This window comes from Pectinophora gossypiella, chromosome 20, assembly GCF_024362695.1.
Source record: "Pectinophora gossypiella chromosome 20, ilPecGoss1.1, whole genome shotgun sequence".
NCBI classification, from domain to species: domain Eukaryota; kingdom Metazoa; phylum Arthropoda; class Insecta; order Lepidoptera; family Gelechiidae; genus Pectinophora; species Pectinophora gossypiella.
The window spans coordinates 4,272,709-4,292,417 of record NC_065423.1 but is presented as its reverse complement, the minus strand read 5'-3'; the positions used below and the strand labels follow the sequence as shown (position 1 = coordinate 4,292,417).

Genomic DNA, 19,709 nt, shown 5'->3' with positions numbered 1-19,709 from the left:
GTATTGTAAGTACATAAGGACAATTTATTCGGCTAAGTTGTTATTATCCGTTGGGAACAGGCGCTGCATGCTGAGATACAGGTTTCACCTAGTTCGACTGCAGAGGCTTATACCTTACCTGTTATAAATATGTTATTAGCCTATGAAACATTGTATTGCACTGTACTATACTTTATATGAACAAATAAATAAATAAAAAAGTATGCCTTTCACAGTTTCTCGGAAGGAGAGATAAGAGTACAATTTTACGTACATACATTATGTTTTCATAAATATATTGACTTGCGACCGTCAGTATATTTATTTCTTTAAACAGCTCCCTCAAAGACAACGACAACGCAGATTATAAATAGCGCGAACTGCTCTCTAACCAAACAACAAGCCGCGCGACATTTTCCGCTTCAGCTGGCAACGTCGCGCGCTGTTGTTCAACGTTGCTGTATATATTGCACTTCAGCTGGCAACGTCGTGCGCTGTTGTGCAACGTTGCTGTACATGTTGAGCGTTACTTGTTGCGCGTTGTTGCTTAGAGGATACGAGGCTTACAACTCACACAATTCGGACTTCGGACTCAGGTGGGCCGAAGTAAGGACAATTTGTTCAGGTGGGGTTTCTCGGATGGCTCGGACTTAAAGTGCAAGTGCGGCACTGTTCCCCAAACGATGGAACATCTTACATCGTGCCCTGCGTGCCCGAACACCTGTACGCAGGAGGATCTGATGAGCGCTGCAGATAGCGCCATACTTGTTGCCAAGTTTTGGGCCGATACAATTTAGTTTGCCATCGACACGATAAGAAGAAGACTCACACAATAGAGGTGGTACGGGAATGTCCTGCGATGCCATTCTGCGATATCGGATTAAGTCACGATTTGAGTAAGTAGGGTAGATGACAACCTAGATGCAACCTATATTCAATCAATCAATCAATAATACTTTATTGCACAATGACTTATTAAGGATATAAACATACGAATAAAAACATAAGCTCAATAGGCGGCCTTATATACGTTCCACTGCAGGGCAAATGCCTCCCCTCAATCAACCGGAGAGGGTATGTAATATACCTAACTCCCAAACATAGACAAACTAGAATCTATTTAGATATCTTTTTTATAAATTGTCGTAAAACGTAATCCCATCAAAAACATTTTCATGTAAAATGTGCCAAGACGAGATGTTATCGATTACAATGTCAAAAAGTTTTCAGATCTCATGTAGAGCTAAGCTAAGCTAAGCTAAGCTAAGCTAAGCTTCTAACTCTATACGGGCTAACTATTATACAAACTTAATGTTTCAAATTCTACATGTCAGGCAAAATATGGGGCTTGTCCGTTTCGTTCCTACAAGAACTGTAATAACAGAATTCAATTCCTCTAGGCAATTCTTCTTCTTCTATCGTGTGGGTTGCGAAGTGGAGTACCAACCTCATCAACCCTGGTGTCAGGGTTACTATTGAGCCGACAAAGGCCCCTGACATGGCTCATGTAACGACTACTTACTTACATCAGTAAGTAGTAACCGGGACCAACGGCTTAACGTGCCTTCCGAAATACGGATCATCTGCCTTCGGACAATCTGGTGATCAGCGAGTAAAGTCCTAACCAAACTAGGGACACCAGGTAATTTTTGTGATATGTCTCCACCGGGAATGCAACCCGGGACCACGGAGGTCGTTGGCAAATGGCAATGAATAGTCAATAAAGTTGCCCAAGGTGACGGCATAAAGTATTTTTTTCACCTTACGCTCATGTGCTGGTAATCTGTTAAACTTCCTAAAATTACACAAGCTTGCGAAATTCACGTGCGTGTGGGATGACCTTAACAGGGTATAAATGAGAAAGTTGCCGCTGAACCGGAAAAAAAAGAAAAAAAAATCAAAATCAAATCTTGTTAAAAGAAAAATTAGGTAGACACACGCCTGTAAACCCTAATGGGGTGGACAGATTCGAGTCACAAGTAATCATAACACAATATGCAGCTACTTCACTGCAGCTAAATCACTGGCATCCACTGTTTTAGTAGATATGTAACATAGAAATATAAACACACGCCAATTTTCCACCGGGGTAAACAGAGAGTATGGAATTCAAATTGCCTTGATCCTGCGCCGCTTTGACACGTCTTTGTGTTTAAGGATTTGAGCACATGAACGTCGGAGTTGAAGCAGTCGCCGTACCCGAAACCGGCTAGATCACATCAGCATCATCACTTATCATGTAGTCAGTGAACCTCTGGACCCTGTATGTACCTATTTACTTATTACTTCAATGCTTCGTACGTAAATAATCGTTTTCAGTCCGTCAACGTCACACAAACGTCAACAAGACTGGAACAGCAAACAAAAAACAATCCATCCATAGCGGGTTCACATTATATAAGACAAACAAATTGGCCGTATGTTATGATGCGACATTCGACTGCCGGACTCAGTCGCTAGCTCACCTCCACGGGTTCATGTCGCTCTGGTACTTTTTTGAGCAAACACACCAAACAATAAGGTCAAATATCCTTAAATTGTATTGAAAATGTATAAATTCTTTGTAATAATATTTGTGTGTTTGTTCTTAGGAAAAGGAAGCGCCGGTAAGACTTTTTTAAGTATTATTTTTTTTGTTTACGAAAGAAGTTAGAGTATTTAAGACCTTACAAAACAGGTTTGGCAGGATTAAAACTATGCTGTAGAGTCCATTGACGATAATAATATTACTATAGTCACATGTAGAGTCATTTAACTGTAGGCAAAGTTACTTTACAAGTTTATGAGCTAAGTAAGTATCTTTGTGCCTATTTATGGTACCGGAAATAGGCTAGTTTTCAACTAGCCAAATCAGTTACTTTTTACTAAACGTCAGAATACGAAATTACTATGGAATTTGTATGAAAAAATCACCTGTGGCGTCATAGAAAAACGAGATTAATGTCGTACTTATTATTACGTTTCTCTTAATTAAAATTCATAAACAAGCTAAAACTAGAAAAAAGAAAATGTTTTTCGTTAGTTTTAGATCTGCCTTTATTTAGTAATCAGAATTTCATAATTTATCTTGAACCTATGCTGCTCTCTATTTCTTCTATGCTGTTCTGGGAGCAAATAAAAAACATAGAACACGTTCAGCTGCTTCTCTTCCCGGGCATGTCGTAAAAACCGACAGAGGGATTGTGTCCTCTAACATGATGGACTAATGTTATGGGCGATAGGCTGATCCCTTATCACCATAAGGTTCATCATATCCATCTTTGGACTTCGTATCAACAGTGGCTGCAAGTTGTCTTTGATTACTTGTTGCTCTGCCCACCCCATTAGGGATTACGGGCGTGAGTTTATGTATGTATGTATGTTGAACCTAGTACACGACCCAATTCCGTAAAGTAAGTAGGTATTACCAGATACACCTTTCAACCCAAATAAATAGATGGTGTTTATTCATGTTTAATTAGAATTACGACGATACAGGCTTTGCCTAGTGTAAGAGTCATAGATATTGGCCTTTCCCGCAAACACCTCCTAATTTATACCCATCATTGTCTTATCCGCTGAACAGGAGAGGGACGGATGATTGACAACTATTAATTTAAAATGATTGAATAACCCGGGCGAATAAAATAATAAATAATTTAGGAGGGATTTTTTAAATATCTGCGTAAAATTGACGTGTGGTCCATAAATTTTATGCCTGTCGATTACCTACCTGTCTTCTCATTTCTTGTGGCCCTGCCTACATAAGGCATTACGGGCGTAAATTCATCTATATGTACCTAAACACTTTGGTACCATGTCACATTACCTTTTTTAAAAAAATGAACTAAATCTCACTATAAGACAAATATGTTAATGCGACAGGGTTATAAAGTAGAGAAATGATATTGCTCATGACTGTGCAAGTTATATAATAATAATAATGCATTCTATGATTATCAATCAGTCCTAATTATATCAATTGTGCCAATATACATACGCCCTCTGTGAGGCTTGTTGACAGTAATCTGACCCGCAGACAAGCCATGTGCGGCGCGGTCGGTCGACGGTCGGTCGGTGTTGTGTGTTTGCAACGCTACATACTGTGACGACATCACCAGGGAAGCGCCTGCGAGTGGCAAGTTTGTCGCTTATACTTCCTCTGAGGTAGGTACAATACTCTACTTATATGTATATATGACTAATTTCCAACTAGTCTACTCACTTACTACTACTACTACTAAACATTAAAACACGAAATTACCATAGTTTTTGTATGAAAAAGCCCACTATGCCGTCATAGAAAAACGTGATAAAATGTCGGATTTATTATTAGGTTTTTTTCTCAATTAAAATTCATAAATAAGTTAAGAAAATAGAATAGCGGGAAAACAAGAGGGAAACCAGAGCCTTATTTTTCCCTAAAAAGTAGCATGGTAAATCATCATCATCAATTTAAGAGCCACGCTCTTGTCGGTGTAGCATGGTAAATACTACACCGATAAGTGCGTTTAGTGTGCTTAAATTAATGTTTCAAGTCAAGTAAAATAAAATGTTTTTCGTCAGTTTTAGATCTGTTTTTGTTTAGTAAGTAATCCGAATTTTCCTAATTTATCTTTGACCTAGGTTACTACCCAATTACAATACTAGCCAATCTTCTTCTATCGTGTGGGTTTTGGGGTGGATTATCAACCGCAACAACCCTGGCTTTGATGTCTGGGGTATTACTGACGCGCCAAAGGCCCCTAACATGTCTTATATAACGAGTACGTGCTTACATCAGTAAGAGTAACCGGGACTAACGGCTTCACGTGTTTCCCGCAGCACGGATTATCGTACGTTCAGAGAATTGGGTGCTCAGCCTGAAATGTCCTCCAACCAAACTAGAGATCACAAAGTCTAGCTATTGAATGTTATTTTGTAAAAAATATCATCGTTGTAATTGTTTTCTATCATTTTTTTTCAGTTGGTAGAACGCTAGACTCTCACTTTGAGGTCGTAAGTTCGAATCCCAGCATAGGCCTAAACCAATGATTGTCGAATTTGTTTTTGAATTCATGTTTGGATCATAAATGATTATCACGTGTTCAGCGGTGAAGGAAAACATCGTGAGGAAACCCACATTCCCGAAAAATCAATTTCGGAGGTTTGTGACCTAACCTATATTAGGCTGGTTTTCCCTTCGGTTGGATGGTCAGACAGGCAGTCGCTTCTGTAAAAAACCGGACCTGTGAAGTCTTCAGCTTAAGTAAGCGGACTCTGTGAAAAACAGGGTAACGTTTGGGAGATGATGATGACTTATTTTTTCAGGGAGGACTACGCTTCAACAAGATCCATGATGAATTGGAAGATGTTGCGTCAAGTAAGGAAATTCCTCTTTTAGCTCCATTTTTTCCTGCTATGCATACGCCATATGGTTTTTCATATTAAGTACATAAGGTGGCAAAACCTTCAGGCCCTTGTCGCTTCTGCCTTACTTGCTACAGAGTTTGGCTCTCAGAAAATGCGTTCTTCTTCTTCCTTCGTGTGGGTTGTAAGGTGGAGTACCAACCTCACCAACACTGGTGTCATGGTTATTATTGACCCACCAAAGGACTCATGTAACGACTATGTACTTATATCAGAAAGTAGTAACCGGGACCAACGGCTTAACCTACACAGATCATTGTACAAAAAATCTTATTTCGTTTTAGGTAGTTGTTGCACGACCACTTTGACGATAAATCCAGACACCACATTCCAGACCATCGAAGGCTTCGGTGGGGCTGTCACCGACTCCGCCGGCCTCAACTGGAAGAACCTTTCTGAAACGCTACAAAATGAATTAATTAAGTAAGTACGTTAAAGAAAATTAATCGTGCTCAGCGGTGAAGGAAAACATCGTGCGGAAACCCACATTCCAGAGAAATGCATTCTCGGAGGTATGTGACCTAACCTGTATTGGGCTGGTTTTCCCTTCGCGGGTTGGAAAGTCAGACAGGCAGTCGCTTCTGTAAAAAATCGGACCTGTCAAATGTTCAGGTTAGATAAGCGGACCCTGTGAAAAACGGGATGCTAGGGAGATGATGACATTAAAGTAAATTAATCATTAGGTGTTGACCATCTTGTCAGATGATTTAAGCAGCATCTATCGCCGGGGCAGAACGACGCCGTTCATGGCTAAATAGACCGATCCTGGAGCTATACAGGCGGCTGCACCTTCGATACGGGAATTATGAGTCAGCTACACTTGGGTGGCCATCCGCCATCCTGATTACGCCTCTTAGCCCCCTTTTGTGCTAGGTTGAGAAACCTGGGGGGGTTAAAAAGGACACATCGAAGCAATTCAAAAGCAATATTGCACATTGACATTTGCGCATATAAAAGTTAGTCTTCTTCTATCGTTTCGTTTGTGAGGTGGAGTACCAACCTCATCAACCCTGGTGTCAGGGTTACTATTGAGCCGCCAAAGGCCCCTGACATGGCTCCTGGTAACGACTACTTACTTACATCAGTAATTAGTAACCGGGACCAACGGCTTAACATGCCTTCCGAAGCACGGATCATCTTACTTTCGGACAATCTGGTGATCAGCCAGTAATGTCCTAACCAAACTAGGGACAACAAAGTAATTTTTGTGATATGTCCCCACCGAGAATCGAACCCGGATCGTGAGCCCAACGCTCAACCTCTGGACCACGGAGGTCGTTAGTTGAAGAATAATTCTACGTATAGAACGGTGACTCATAAAAGTTAGTGCGTAATGCAAACATAATATAACGTACTATCAGAAGCATACTATTTTTTTATACCTATATAGGTAATGGCACGTCCCTCATTGAACGCTAGTTAGGTTAGTAACGACTACACATTTAGGCACTTGTGTCAAGATACATTTTGAATAGCAACAGTACCAAATGTTTCGAAAGCACGGATAATCTTACTTATCGGCGATTCAGCTCCAGTTTAAACTGTCCCTTATACTTTCCATATTGACTTGCCAAATGTGTGCAAATTTATTTTATACATAAGTAGGTAGTCATTTATGCATACTTATATGAACAGCTGTGCTATTGTGTATTGTGTAATTATATGCCTTACTATTCAAATTAGATCTATTGTTTTTAGAGAATTATTCAAGCTTTGCAAATTCTGAGGGCAATTGTTTTTCCAGAGATTTTATTAATAGGTAGCCCCGGTAGGTAGGCTTCCTTAGAAGCCTAATAATTTTGAAACTCAAAATATTTTCTTCTATTCCCTGAAATTCTTCCGAATAGTGATGTTTAGCAGATACCCGTGGCCAAATGCTAATCTGTCCTAAAAGTTTGCTTACCTTGGCCACAACCCGGACACTATACAAACAACCTCGTTTTACACAGACACCACACATTGACGTTATCGTACACGCGCATCTGTGTGTGTGTCGCCGGACGCCATGCGATTGAAGAATAAACTATGTTCGAGGGGATTGAGGTAAACCTAGCTCAGCCGCTGGTGGGGAGCGGAGAGTTGCCGTTCTACACGTATTCCTTATTCTATGCCACGGCATGCGATCATGGCTATCTGCAAAACATCACCATTCAGAAGAATATTAGAAAATAGAAGAGAATATTTTCTTGTTACATACTTTTTGGAGCGTGATTTTTCCATAGCCGGGTTTTAGTTTTCAAACTAATAAAAAAATGGTGCTAATTCCTGTAAATATCATATAATTTTATTTTAAGTTATATCTGTCATTTTCTTATCCGCCGAAAAGGAAAGGGACGGGTAATCGACAAGCATAAAATTTATGGAACACACGTCAATTTTAAGCACAAATCTAAACCAACCGTCTAAAAATTTTACATCCGTCAATAACCCGACACAGTTAAGTAGACAACACGTCAAACGGATTGCATACCAGCGACGTACCTTTTGATTCGCCCGGGTTATTCATTCATTCACTCATTCTTCCTAAAATTAAGAGCTGTGAATCATCCGTCCCTTTCCTTTTCGACGGATATGAAAATGACGGATATAACTTTAAATAAAATTAGGCGGTGTCTGCAGGAATCGGGGCCAATGTAAGGACAAATTTTAAGCATGAATAGGATTCAATTTTTAAGGGGGCGGGGGAGGGGGTAAAACTTATATTTTTATGGATGGATAGGTTTTCAAATATAAATAAATATGTTTCAATTCCAGTGCGTATTATGGCGACAACGGTCTTGAGTACAACATGGTGCGCGTGCCCATCGGCGGGGCCGACTTCTCCTCTCGCTTTTACACGTACAACGACCTACCCAAAGATGACGTCAAGCTATCCAACTTCTCACTTGCTTATGAAGACTACCATTATAAGGTTAGAAAGAAACAGTGTATATTTAATTATTTATATATATCGCAATGGGGAGCTCGGTGGCGCAGCGGTAAACGCGAGCGTCTGCGATTGTTGAAGTTAAGCAACTTTCGCAAAGGCCGGTCGTAGGATGGGTGACCACAAAAAAAATATATCTCGAGCTCCTCCGTGCTTCGGAAGGCACGTAAAGCCGTTGGTCCCGGCTGCAATAGCAGTCGTAAATAACCATCAATCCGCACTGGGCCCGCGTGATGGTTTAAGGCCCGATCTCCCTATCCATCCATAGGGAAGGCCGGTGCCCCAGCAGTGGGGACGTTAATGGGCTGATGATGACGATATATCGCAATACGGGATAGCCCTGTTCGGTAATAAGGAATGATACATATGTATAGAACGGCAACTCTCCGCTCCCCACTAGCGGCTAAGCTAGGTTTACCCCCCCTCGGTCTTACTATACTCTTCAATCGTATCGGGCGTCAGACGTCACACACACATAGATGCGCGTGTACGATAACGTCAATGTGTAGTGTTTGTGTAAATCGAGGTGTTTTGTATGAAGTGTCCGGGGTGTGGAAATGGATAAAAATTTAAAATAAGTTAAATATTTCCAGCTGCCGATGATCAAGAAAATTCTATCAACATCAAGCGCTCCAATAGAAATCGTAGCATCGACGTGGACTCCTCCTCTGTGGATGAAGAGCAGCAACAAGTCTTCGGGCTTCAGCCATCTGAAAGAAGAATACTATCAGACTTATGCTGATTATCATAAATTGTAAGTTTCCACTTCACCAACCGCCACCGTGTGATAACCGCGAAGAGGTCCTGTCATCTGCATGACGGTGGATTGACATGAGGTACTTTCCAAGCCACGTTCCCAAAAAAAAAGTTTTCATCTCGAGCTCCTCCGTGCTTCGGAAGGCACGTTAAGCCGTTGGTTCCGGCTGCATTAGCAGTCGTTAATCACCACCAATCCGCACTGGGCCCGCGTGGTGGTTTAAGGCCCGATCTCCCTATCCATCCATAGGGAAGGCCCGTGCCCCAGCAGTGGGGACGTTAATGGCCTGGTGATGATGATAATGATGAAAAACAAGTAATAGATACCCAATAAAGACCAAATTACATTTTCAGGTTTTTGGAGCACTATGCGAAGGAGGGTGTCAAGATTTGGGCCATCACGACAACGAATGAGCCTATTAACGGCGTGATACCCTTCATCAAGATCAACTCTCTAGGGTGGACTCCATATAATATGGTAAGTGTTATAGATGAGCCGCCTACAGGTTTGACCGGCTAGCCCATTTGGCCAATGAGGGGCTTTTCGACTATTGTTGTATTGGCAAATACTGTTTCTGAAGTTGGAAATATAAAGGAAACTATGAGGAATATAATCTTCTTCTATCGTGTGGGTTGTGAATTACCAACCTCATCAACCCTGTAACCCTGTGTGTGTCAGGGTTATTATTGAGCCGCCAAAGGCCCCTGACATGGCATGACATGAGGAACATAATAAAAAAGAATAAAAAGTTCTGTTATAGTGGTTATAATTCCATAATGTAATTGTAAATTCGTGTACGATGCGGAATAATTTTGTTTTGCACCTTAAAACTATAATATTATGGATTTAGTTAATTCCTTCCAGTGTAGGTTACTTTATGCATTTATTTCAGGGTAAATGGATAGTAAACAACCTGGGACCTACGATCCGCAACTCCACCTTCAAGGACATCAAGATCCTGGCCTTGGATGACCAGCGATACACCATCCCCGTTTGGTTCGAGTTGGTAAGTTTTATTTTTATTTATTTAATATTTTTCTTTTTTAAATCTAACTAGGGAACAAGTAGACTAGTTAAGATAAGAAATACATCTGGGGCCTATTTCTTAAAACTTTGTAAATTACAAATTCAATTCGATGTGCATTGCGGAGTGCGTGATTAGAAATATTTTGCAGCTTTATATTCGATGACGAATGACGATGCCACCGCTTTACCGTGGAAAAAAATCAATCGCGCACAAAAACAATCGGCAACTAGAACGGATTGCCGGCTCAAGTGTTCCCCTCCCTACAATATGGGGTCGTTTAAGGGAAGCGTGAAGAAGCACCTAGTAGGCCAGTATGGTAGTCGCAACTGATTCGAGACTGACTCATCGCGTTGCTTTTCAGTTGCTACTGCAATTAGGTTTCTCTATGTTTACCATCAGGCATAGTTGAGCCAACATACTTGGCCAATATATATAAAAAAATATATAATTATATATATATGTGTATTTTGACGTATTGTAGTGTAGGTTTTTAATTTGACTATGTTATACATTTTATTAACATTGTATTTAGTAATAATAATTTTACTCTAAGATTATAATTAATAAAGAAGTAATTAAAGGAACATGCTTTTTTAATCACATGTATGCATGCATGTTACTTGCAGTTTCTGAAACTAAGGAATTATGCATTTCCAGATGGTAAAGAAGCATCCAAAAGCATTAGAGTACATAGACGGTGTTGCAGTGCATTGGTACGGAGACGCATTCACTCCTGCGTCGATTCTCTCCACTGTTTCCAAGAAATACCCCGGCAAGTTCATCCTGGCCACTGAGGCTTGTGAAGGTAGATACATTTTTCATGAGAACTATTTACTTATTCTTAAAATTATTGTTGCGACAAGCCAACCATTCGGCATTGAATACTCGTACCTATATCTTCAAATACAGAAAATTCTTGATTTAAGAACTCAGTGAACATTAATTTTAATAATATAAACATTAACCAACACAAAACAAAACAAACAACACAACAAACACACGACGTATTTGTTTTTATTAAATGAATAAAGTCTTTTTGGTGTGTTTCCCTTGGCTAGCTCTATAGCCATAGAGCAACACGGACCTGCTCTTTGAGCTAGACTTGATAGAGCAAGTGGCTCTAACATCACTCCCCACCTTAAAAGGGTTCCCTTTCAATAAAGCAGAAATAGCTATTGTTATGAAGATAATAAAACTAAATTAAAATTAACTCTATAACATATAATAGGATATGCCATAAATTAAATATTTTCAATAATAATTTGTGTCCTATGACTTGCAGGAAGCTTCCCCTGGCAAAAAGAAAAGGTTGAGCTGGGCTCGTGGTCCAGAGCCAAGAACTACATCGAAGATATCTTAGAGGTGGATATTATGACTTGTATTTTCGTCATTCTACTTTCATGGATTGGGACAAGAGTACTATTTCGTAAGAGCTGCGTATGAGCCGTGGTAGCCCAGTTGGTAGAACGCTTGCCTCTCACTTTGAGGTCGCAGGTTCGAATCCAGCACAGGCCTAGCCTATAGGCCTATAGCAATGATTGTCGAATTTGCCAGGTGCCTGTTAATCTGAAAACTACTCGTACGTTCGTGTTTAGCTTCTTATTGTTTTGTGCCTATAAAAGCATTTCTTAATTTATGCGTTATTACCACCAGGACCTGAACCACAACGTTGTCGGCTGGATAGACTGGAACCTATGCCTCAACGCTGATGGAGGCCCCAACTGGGTATCCAACAACGTAGATTCACCCATCATAGTCTACCCCGAAGTGGGAGAGTTCGTCAAACAACCCATGTTTTACGCCATGGGACATTTTGCCAAGTTCGTCCCTCGAGGGTCCAAGAGAATTGATGTTAAAGAGAAGAAGCCTGTGTTGAAGAAGTCGATAGAGAACGCTGCGTTCCTGACGCCCAGAGGAACGATCGTTGCTGTGCTTTATAATGGGTAAGTTCGTGTGAATAACAACATAACACTTAAGAATAGCTCACGACTACATCGTCACTAGAAAGGCAAAATTACGTAGGCGCCAAAATATGCAGCAGTCCATGTCATAATATGTATGGTTAGATATAGAAAACGAAAAAGCAGTGAACGTTGATGTTATATTGGATAAATGAGTAAAAAGTTATGATAAAAAAAACGAAAAAATGTTTAAACAGTTTTTTTTGAAATGGCATTGGCGCTTACGAATATTTGCCTTTTCGGCGACGATATGAAACTTAAAATTCTAATAGCGCGTGATCAGTGAAAATCATGAAAATCATAAACTTCTACGGTGTACCGTCACGAGCATTAATATGTACACACTTAGGTACCATGTCAAATTACCTTTTTTGACAAATTGAACTGTAAGTCTCACTAAATGTCAAATATGTTAGTGCGACAGAGTCCTAAAGTGGGTACATTATATTGCTCATGACTGTATTACTTTTTTTTCTATTTTGTTATTTTCTCTTGACCATGACTTTCTGGAGGTGGAGGCCTGGAGTCCTAAAACACAGGGTAACCTAGTTTAGGCTCCAGCCTCTACAAATATTATTACCATGTATTTTTGTAGAGGAAATAAAGATTTTACTTACTTACTTACTTTTTCTTACTTACGATGTAAAAAAATGATCTGCTTTCAGCGTTGTTTATTTAGCTACTTCAATCCCAATCTAATGTCGTTCTTGTATCTGGCCTATGATATTGCAATACAATAAATAATTTCATCGTTTTCCATCTTCTTAGCGGCGGTGAGAGGAATGTAGCGGTGAAGCTCGGAGACCAACAAGCTAGATTGGTTCTGGATAGCAATTCCGTTACCACCGTGGAGTTCCTTTACCAGTCTTCAGATAGTCAATAAATTGTGAAAATATATATACGAATACAAACGAAAATTGAAGTTTTTTTTTAAATACTTTTTCTATCGTGTGGGTTGTGAGGTGAATTACCAACTTCATCAACCCTGGTTTATTAATGACCCGCCACATGCCCCTGACATGGCTCATGTAACGACTACTTTCTTACATTAGTAAGTAGTAACCGGGACAACGGCTTAACGGGCCTTCCGAAGCACGGATCATCTTTTGGATAATCAGGTGATCAGCCTGTAATGTCCTAACCAAACTAGTGATCACAAAATATTTTTGTGATATATCCCCACCGGGATTCGAACACGGGACCTCCGGATTGTGGGCCCAATGATCAACCACTGGACCGCAGAAGCCGTTTTTTTTAAATATAATTATTCTGTAAATTTCTATTATGCTTCAATGGATTTTAGTAGTACTTAACAAACTCTAGCTAGATCGACCAATAATACTCTTGATATAGATAATTGCGGCTCTCAACAATACGATTTTTGCTGTAATATTTACTCCACCAAGTCACTTTATATTCCCTAGTGATTGAGGGGAGGCGCGTGCCTAGCAGTGGGACATAATAAAGGCTGTATAATATGTATAAGGTATGATATATTTTTATGATATAAGTTATTTAGACCTCACCGTCACTAATTTAAGAGCCACACTCTTGTCGGTGTAGCATTCCTCTCCATGCTATGTTTTAGGGGAAAATAGGGCAGTGGTTTCCCTCTTGCCTTCCGCCCCGCAATACTCTGTCTGACGCGAGTAGGATAGCGCCCAGAGTACTCTATTTCAAAGCCGTACTAGGACTTCTGTCCTTCGCGGCAGCAATAGTACTGACAGTTACTGCTGCCCTCTGTCAGGTTCTATTTAGACCTACAAAATAAATATTACAAAAAACGGTACCAGGAATTTCGCGAGACAACAGGTGTAGGCAACAATGATAATAAGGTACCCATAAAAGGTATACTATAGGTAAAGTAGACCATAAAGGCAACGGACATCCATTCAAAATTTCTCAAGGACTTGTCAACCAAATAAGGAGTACTATGGATGCATGGGCGGATCCAAGGGGGTGGGGGTCAAGGGGGGTCATGAGACCCCTCTCCCCTGGGCGACAGGTTGGGTCATGTTCAAATTCAAAAATATCTTTATTCAGTAGGTAACATAGTTACACTTTGAATCGTCATTTTTTACATAACGAACATCTCATCTGCCTAAAATACTGCAGCTTCTCACAACCTGTATATTAAACGTTGTATCGGGTGAGAGCCTTCAGCGCTCCCCATTTGTCCGGCCAAGTAGTTAATGCCATCTGCGGCAAATCTACAATAAGTCACGTCAAAAAAAAAAACAACCTCTATAGCAGGGGAAAAGAAGCTGCAAGAAAAACCTCGGCACAGGGCCCTAGACGTTCTTTTAAAAAATAAAATAAACATAAAATATTTCCTTTCATTTTCGGTGGATAAGAAAATTACATTATGTCAAAATGAATGAGCACCATTGTCATTCACAAACGAAATGCTGTACTATGTTGTTAGTAACATCTTCTATTTTTGTAAGTATATTCCTTTGTCAGCTTATGAATGGGCTATTCCATACTTGTCGTGACTTCTTTGAAATTGAATACAAAGTACATTACCACATTGTATACAGGATAGAGCATATTGAACGCGACCAGACGTGACGTCACTAATCTAGTTTATGATCACGACCTGATATGTGGGTGTAGGGTAACCAGGCAATGGGTAGGTATTGAATATGCACCCTTATAATCGTGTTCTCGTGGGCAACACCACTAGTGGTCATAGACCTTTTTACTTTTTAAGGTCTTTGACTTTTTACTTATTATAGACGTTTGTGCTCTCTGCCCGTTCTCTCTTGCTTTTTACCTGTCAGACGTAATGGCCGTACTTTTACCTTTATAAGTTAATCCTATTGAATCTCACTGACTGTATATTTATCATCATATCCTAAAGTGATAATAAATGTTATTTGTGGCTCACAAGAATATTGTTTTGATAATTCCGGTCAACCACCATTGGCTTTTGTCGAAAAGCCTTTTCAGTAGGTTCTGAAAACCCGATTGACGCAAGGAGGCCATAATTTATGGTCTTCTTGTAACGTGTAGGTTATGAGGTCGATGACCAATCGTCAACCCTGGTGTCAGGGTTATCATTGGGCTCGTGTAACGACCATGCACTTACGGTAAGGCTTAACGTGCCTTACGAAGCACGGATCATCTTACTTCCATTACTTATTTATACTTCTCTTCTTATTTTGTGGTTATGTCGTTCCTTTTGTCCGGCCAAATAGTGAATGCCCTCCGAAAGATGAAAATAAAAAGGGTTTCGTTGTATTCTGATTACTGTAGTCTGTTCACCCTATTAAGGATGATGGCTAAACAGATGACTCAGAAATACTTACCAAGAAAGATTTGACTCCATAAATACATTAAAGATAAGATTAATCAGGTACTGTTTGTTGTGTATCCATAATCAGCTAACGTACGGTCACGAGCATTAATATGTATACACTTTGGTACCATGTCACATTAACTTTTTTGACAAATTGAACTGTAAGTCTCACTAAAAGTCAAATATGTTAGTGCGATAGAGTCCTAAAGTGGGTAGTGGGTGGGGTGTGGGTTATATTGCTCATGACTGTACTACCAAAGCGATAATTTCTTTTCTTAAAGACTTAAAAGATTTCACGTTCCGGAAACAATGAGTCCAAGATGGAGTTGGCATGCTACGTTCCCCAAAAACGTTGCACAGATTTAACGTGATAATGGCCCCGATTCCTGCAGACACCGCCTAATTTTATTTTAAGTTATATCCGTCATTTTCTAATCCGTCGAAAAAGAAAGGAACGGGAGATTGACAACTGTTAATTTTATGAGTAACCCGGGCGAATTAAATAGACATCTTGCTGATATGCAACCCGTTTCACGCTGTCAACTTAATTCTGTCGGGTTATTGGCCAATTACAAAAAATGGCTATTTTTCTTGCTTTATCTTTTTTAAGTTAAAAATGTTCAATAATTACGAAGAAAGCTGATAAAGATAATCTACTATGAAACTTTTTTATTTTCATAAAATATTTTTCTTTTGACGTGACTTACTGTAGATTTGCCACAAATGGACATTTTTAATCTCTAACTTTTATAGTTTAGAAAAAATTGAAATTTTAAAAGTGTAGTATTTAGGACAACGCCATACAACTCGATTGAAACTGTTGGTCTTCGGACCACATCGTTTTGTAGGTACTTAAGTAAGTATATTGTGTTTTATCTAAGCGAGTGTGAGTCAGTCAGATCCAGTCACTTTCTTACGTGTCGCTTGGTTGACCTACAGAACGGCTTCACTGACTCATGCCCAGTAAATGGTTTATGACGATGCTTCCTATGGTTATGTCAGTGGCACTGCAAAACGACGAATGTCCTGCGTTTGTTTACTAAGTGGATAGGTACTATTTTTACTATGGAATAAACTAGAATAACAGTTATACATAACATGGTATGGTAGAGACGAAAAGGAAACTTTGGAATGTTCGATTTTATAGGCTGCTTTGAATAAATATATTTTAGAGTTTGAGCATGTCACATTGGGATGATGTGGCGAGCATATCAATGAATTCTTATTCATCATCATCATCAACAGCCGTATGACGCCCACTGCTGGGCATAGGCCAATTGAAATTGTTGGTCTTCAATTCAATTCAAAATAACTTAATATTTATTTCAGAATATTGGTGAACGCCAGGACCGCCTATGTTGTATCAATATCTTAATAAAATATAATAATATGCAGAATTTACATACTATTTAGCGCTCAAAACTTTTAAGTACAAATCTTCATAACCTTAGCACATTTCAGCACAAAATGCAAATATAGGCGGAAAAAGGTTGTCTTGAAGAGATCGCTCTTAGCGATAAGGCCTTTGCCCACCTTAGAATAAGTTAATCCTGTAAATGTCTTGTAAATTTGTGTGCAATAATTCCATATCTCGGGACTATGGAGTCTCGGACTTTTGGAAGGCGTGGGTGGGGCCGAAACCAGCATGTAGAGGCCCTTAAGACAATTTAATCGAAATATGATGTGGCACCAACCGGCGATTATCCCCTGAATACACTATGGGAGTGCACCCAAAGACAATCCCCGGTTCGTGTAGGACTATTGCAGATTATATTATTATTATAGGCGGTCCTGACGTTCACGAATATTGTAGGTACATAAATGTTAGTAACATAGAACTTAATACATGAGCAAAAACAAATTAAAACATGAAACACAAAAACACCTCACCCAATCCAATACACATACATACATACATACGATCACGCCTATTTCCCTTTGGGGTAGGCAGACGGAATTTCACAGACTACGATCCTGACATCTCGGTACTGCTCTAGCCGCAAGACAATGTTACGCAATTGGCCCCTATCTTTATAACCGGATTAGCAAATACATTACAATTTACCCAGTTTCTATGTATGAATGCAAAGAAATTGTGAAGACATGGCTCATGTCACTGAACTATGATTGTACTGAAGCATTACTTATACCAGTGCAATAGTAAAGTCTATTAATAATGTAGAAGCTAAATATATTATTATAAATTAATAATTAAACTATTATACGCCCACGCAAATACACACACACGCACGCACACACACACACACACACACACACACACACACACACACACACACACACACACACGCACGCACGCACACACGCGCATACGCTCACAAACAATAAAAAAAAATTTTTGTCTTATGTATCATCAAATCTCATCTCTGCTAATTTGTGTTATATAAACATAAAATAAGTAGCTATAGACACTAATTATCCGAGGGGGGAGCCTGGGGTTCTGTACTACAAGCTAACGCTTCTCACAGACCCCAGTCTCTCTCACCAACCACTTTATCATAATCTTGTTTTATTGTTAATTACCAATTATCGTGTTGATGTGAGAGTAATAAACATATTTTTTTTTTTTTTTTTTTTTTTTTTTTTTTTTTTTTTTTTTTTTTTTTTACTTACCACAAAAACATTATTAAACAAGTTCAAATCTATAACAAATTAACTTGGAAGGAAGTGTGACAAATTGCCCGTCATTGCTTGTACTTACTCTGATTATTTCCGACTCCGACCATTGTTGTTAGTATGACTCATTTCATTCATAATAAAGTAACAAATAACACTGCTCACTTAAGGAGTAAAGTTTACGTTGCGTTCTGTACAATTGTACAAAATAGTTATTGTTATGTAAAAAAGCTTATTATAAGATTAATGACTACCTAAATGATAAAAATGTCTGGTATTGAATGTCTTCCTCTAGTTATTAAATAACTTGTAATGTATACCCTCATTGGTTTTAAAAGATGTGTTGTTGTTGCAGTTTCTTGTCATTTCTTCTCCTCAGCCATAACACCTTGCGAAATGACGTAAATTCAAAAATGTTACATTGACCTTCAACAAGTTTATCCATGATAATTACGTTGAATAAATGATTCTGATTTCTATTATAAGACACTTTTCGGGCATTCTTATATTTAATACTTAAAAGCATACAGGGATACGGGTGAAAACTTCAACGGTCGCAAAGGCGGAGACGGGAGCCATCGCTACGGCAATGCAAGACGGAAGGGGCAAGTCACAGGGACTATAACCTGGAACATGACAGGGCAGCAGTAACTGTCAGTACTATTCACAGGCGCAGGACAGGAGTTCTAGTACGGCTTTGAAATAGACTACTCTGGGCGCCATCCCACTCGTGTCAAACAGAGTACTGCGGGGCGGAAGGCAAGAGGGAAACCACTGCCCATTTTTCCCCAAAAAGTAGCATGGAGACTGCTACACCGATAAGAGCGTGTTTCTTAAATTAGTGATGAATTGAATTCATGCACCATTAACCCACAGTGGAGCAGCGTGGTGGAGTATGCATTATACATTCTTTAATTTATTAAGGGGAGGCTGCTGTATACTTTCTCTTCGAACATTATAGCTAAGTAATATATTATACTACTTCCTTCAGGCCTGCAACTTTGTTCGCGTGGATTTCTCATATCTCGCTTTTCCATCCCTTTTTCATCCCCTTAGGGTCTATAAAAAGGCTGTTTTATAGACATGCCCTCAAACGGGGAGCGTCGGTCCGAACCCCGGTAACGGGCTTGTAATTTTCACAAACACAGTTGACTCAACTATTATAGACGCGATGAGCAGCCAAAGACAATTTTTTTATTACTTTAATTATTTTCCTTCAATTTTCCTACAAATAGTGATTATTTCCGAGTATGACATAGTTGTTTACTGATGTGTCATTTAATTAAAATACTTACTCAATATACCTATTAATTACTTAATAAAATATTGTATTGTTCATTTAATGCTTTGGTTTGAAATACGGAGAAATCTATCAGTATTGGTTATTTCGTTTTATACCTCTAATATTTTATTTAGGAAGTCACTTCATAAAGTCACAAAAGTCGTTAATACAATAAAAAAAAACCCACAAATCCAATTCCTCGGTTTATCTGTGGGACTTATACTTACTATTACTCAGTTAACTTAAAGCTTAAAGATATTTTGGATAGGATAGGATGGGATATATAGGATCATCATCATCAGCCGTACGACGCCCACTGCTGGGCATAGGCCTCCCCCAAGGATCTCCACGACGATCGGTCCTGCGCTGCCCGCATCCAGCGGCTTCCCGCGACCTTCACCAGATCGTCGGTCCACCTTGTAGCGGGCCTATTCACAACAGGATATTTAAATAT

At 39.4% G+C, this 19,709-nt stretch overlaps 1 protein-coding gene across 1 annotated transcript; it reads left to right on the top strand.

The window, feature by feature from the left end:
* The first annotated feature begins 2,420 nt into the window (after positions 1–2,420).
* Positions 2,421–12,955, top strand: LOC126375883 (lysosomal acid glucosylceramidase-like). The gene is made up of 12 exons (XM_050022963.1): positions 2,421–2,585; positions 3,998–4,125; positions 5,269–5,320; positions 5,652–5,790; positions 8,122–8,278; positions 8,887–9,047; positions 9,404–9,527; positions 9,943–10,056; positions 10,735–10,882; positions 11,360–11,439; positions 11,731–12,020; positions 12,807–12,955. The coding sequence occupies exons 1-12, from the start codon at positions 2,528–2,530 to the stop codon at positions 12,919–12,921; spliced, it is 1,566 nt and encodes a 521-aa protein (XP_049878920.1). The 5' UTR covers positions 2,421–2,527; the 3' UTR covers positions 12,922–12,955.
* The last annotated feature ends 6,754 nt before the right edge of the window (positions 12,956–19,709 follow it).

Excerpts from the sequence above, each read along its gene's own strand:
- LOC126375883 (XM_050022963.1), top strand. The coding sequence starts at position 2,528 with ATGTATAAATTCTTTGTAATAATATTTGTGTGTTTGTTCTTAGGAAAA. Across the intron at positions 5,321-5,651 it reads ATTGGAAGATGTTGCGTCAA|GTAGTTGTTGCACGACCACT; the intron begins GTAAGGAAATTC and ends ATTTCGTTTTAG. Across the intron at positions 9,048-9,403 it reads TATGCTGATTATCATAAATT|GTTTTTGGAGCACTATGCGA; the intron begins GTAAGTTTCCAC and ends TTACATTTTCAG.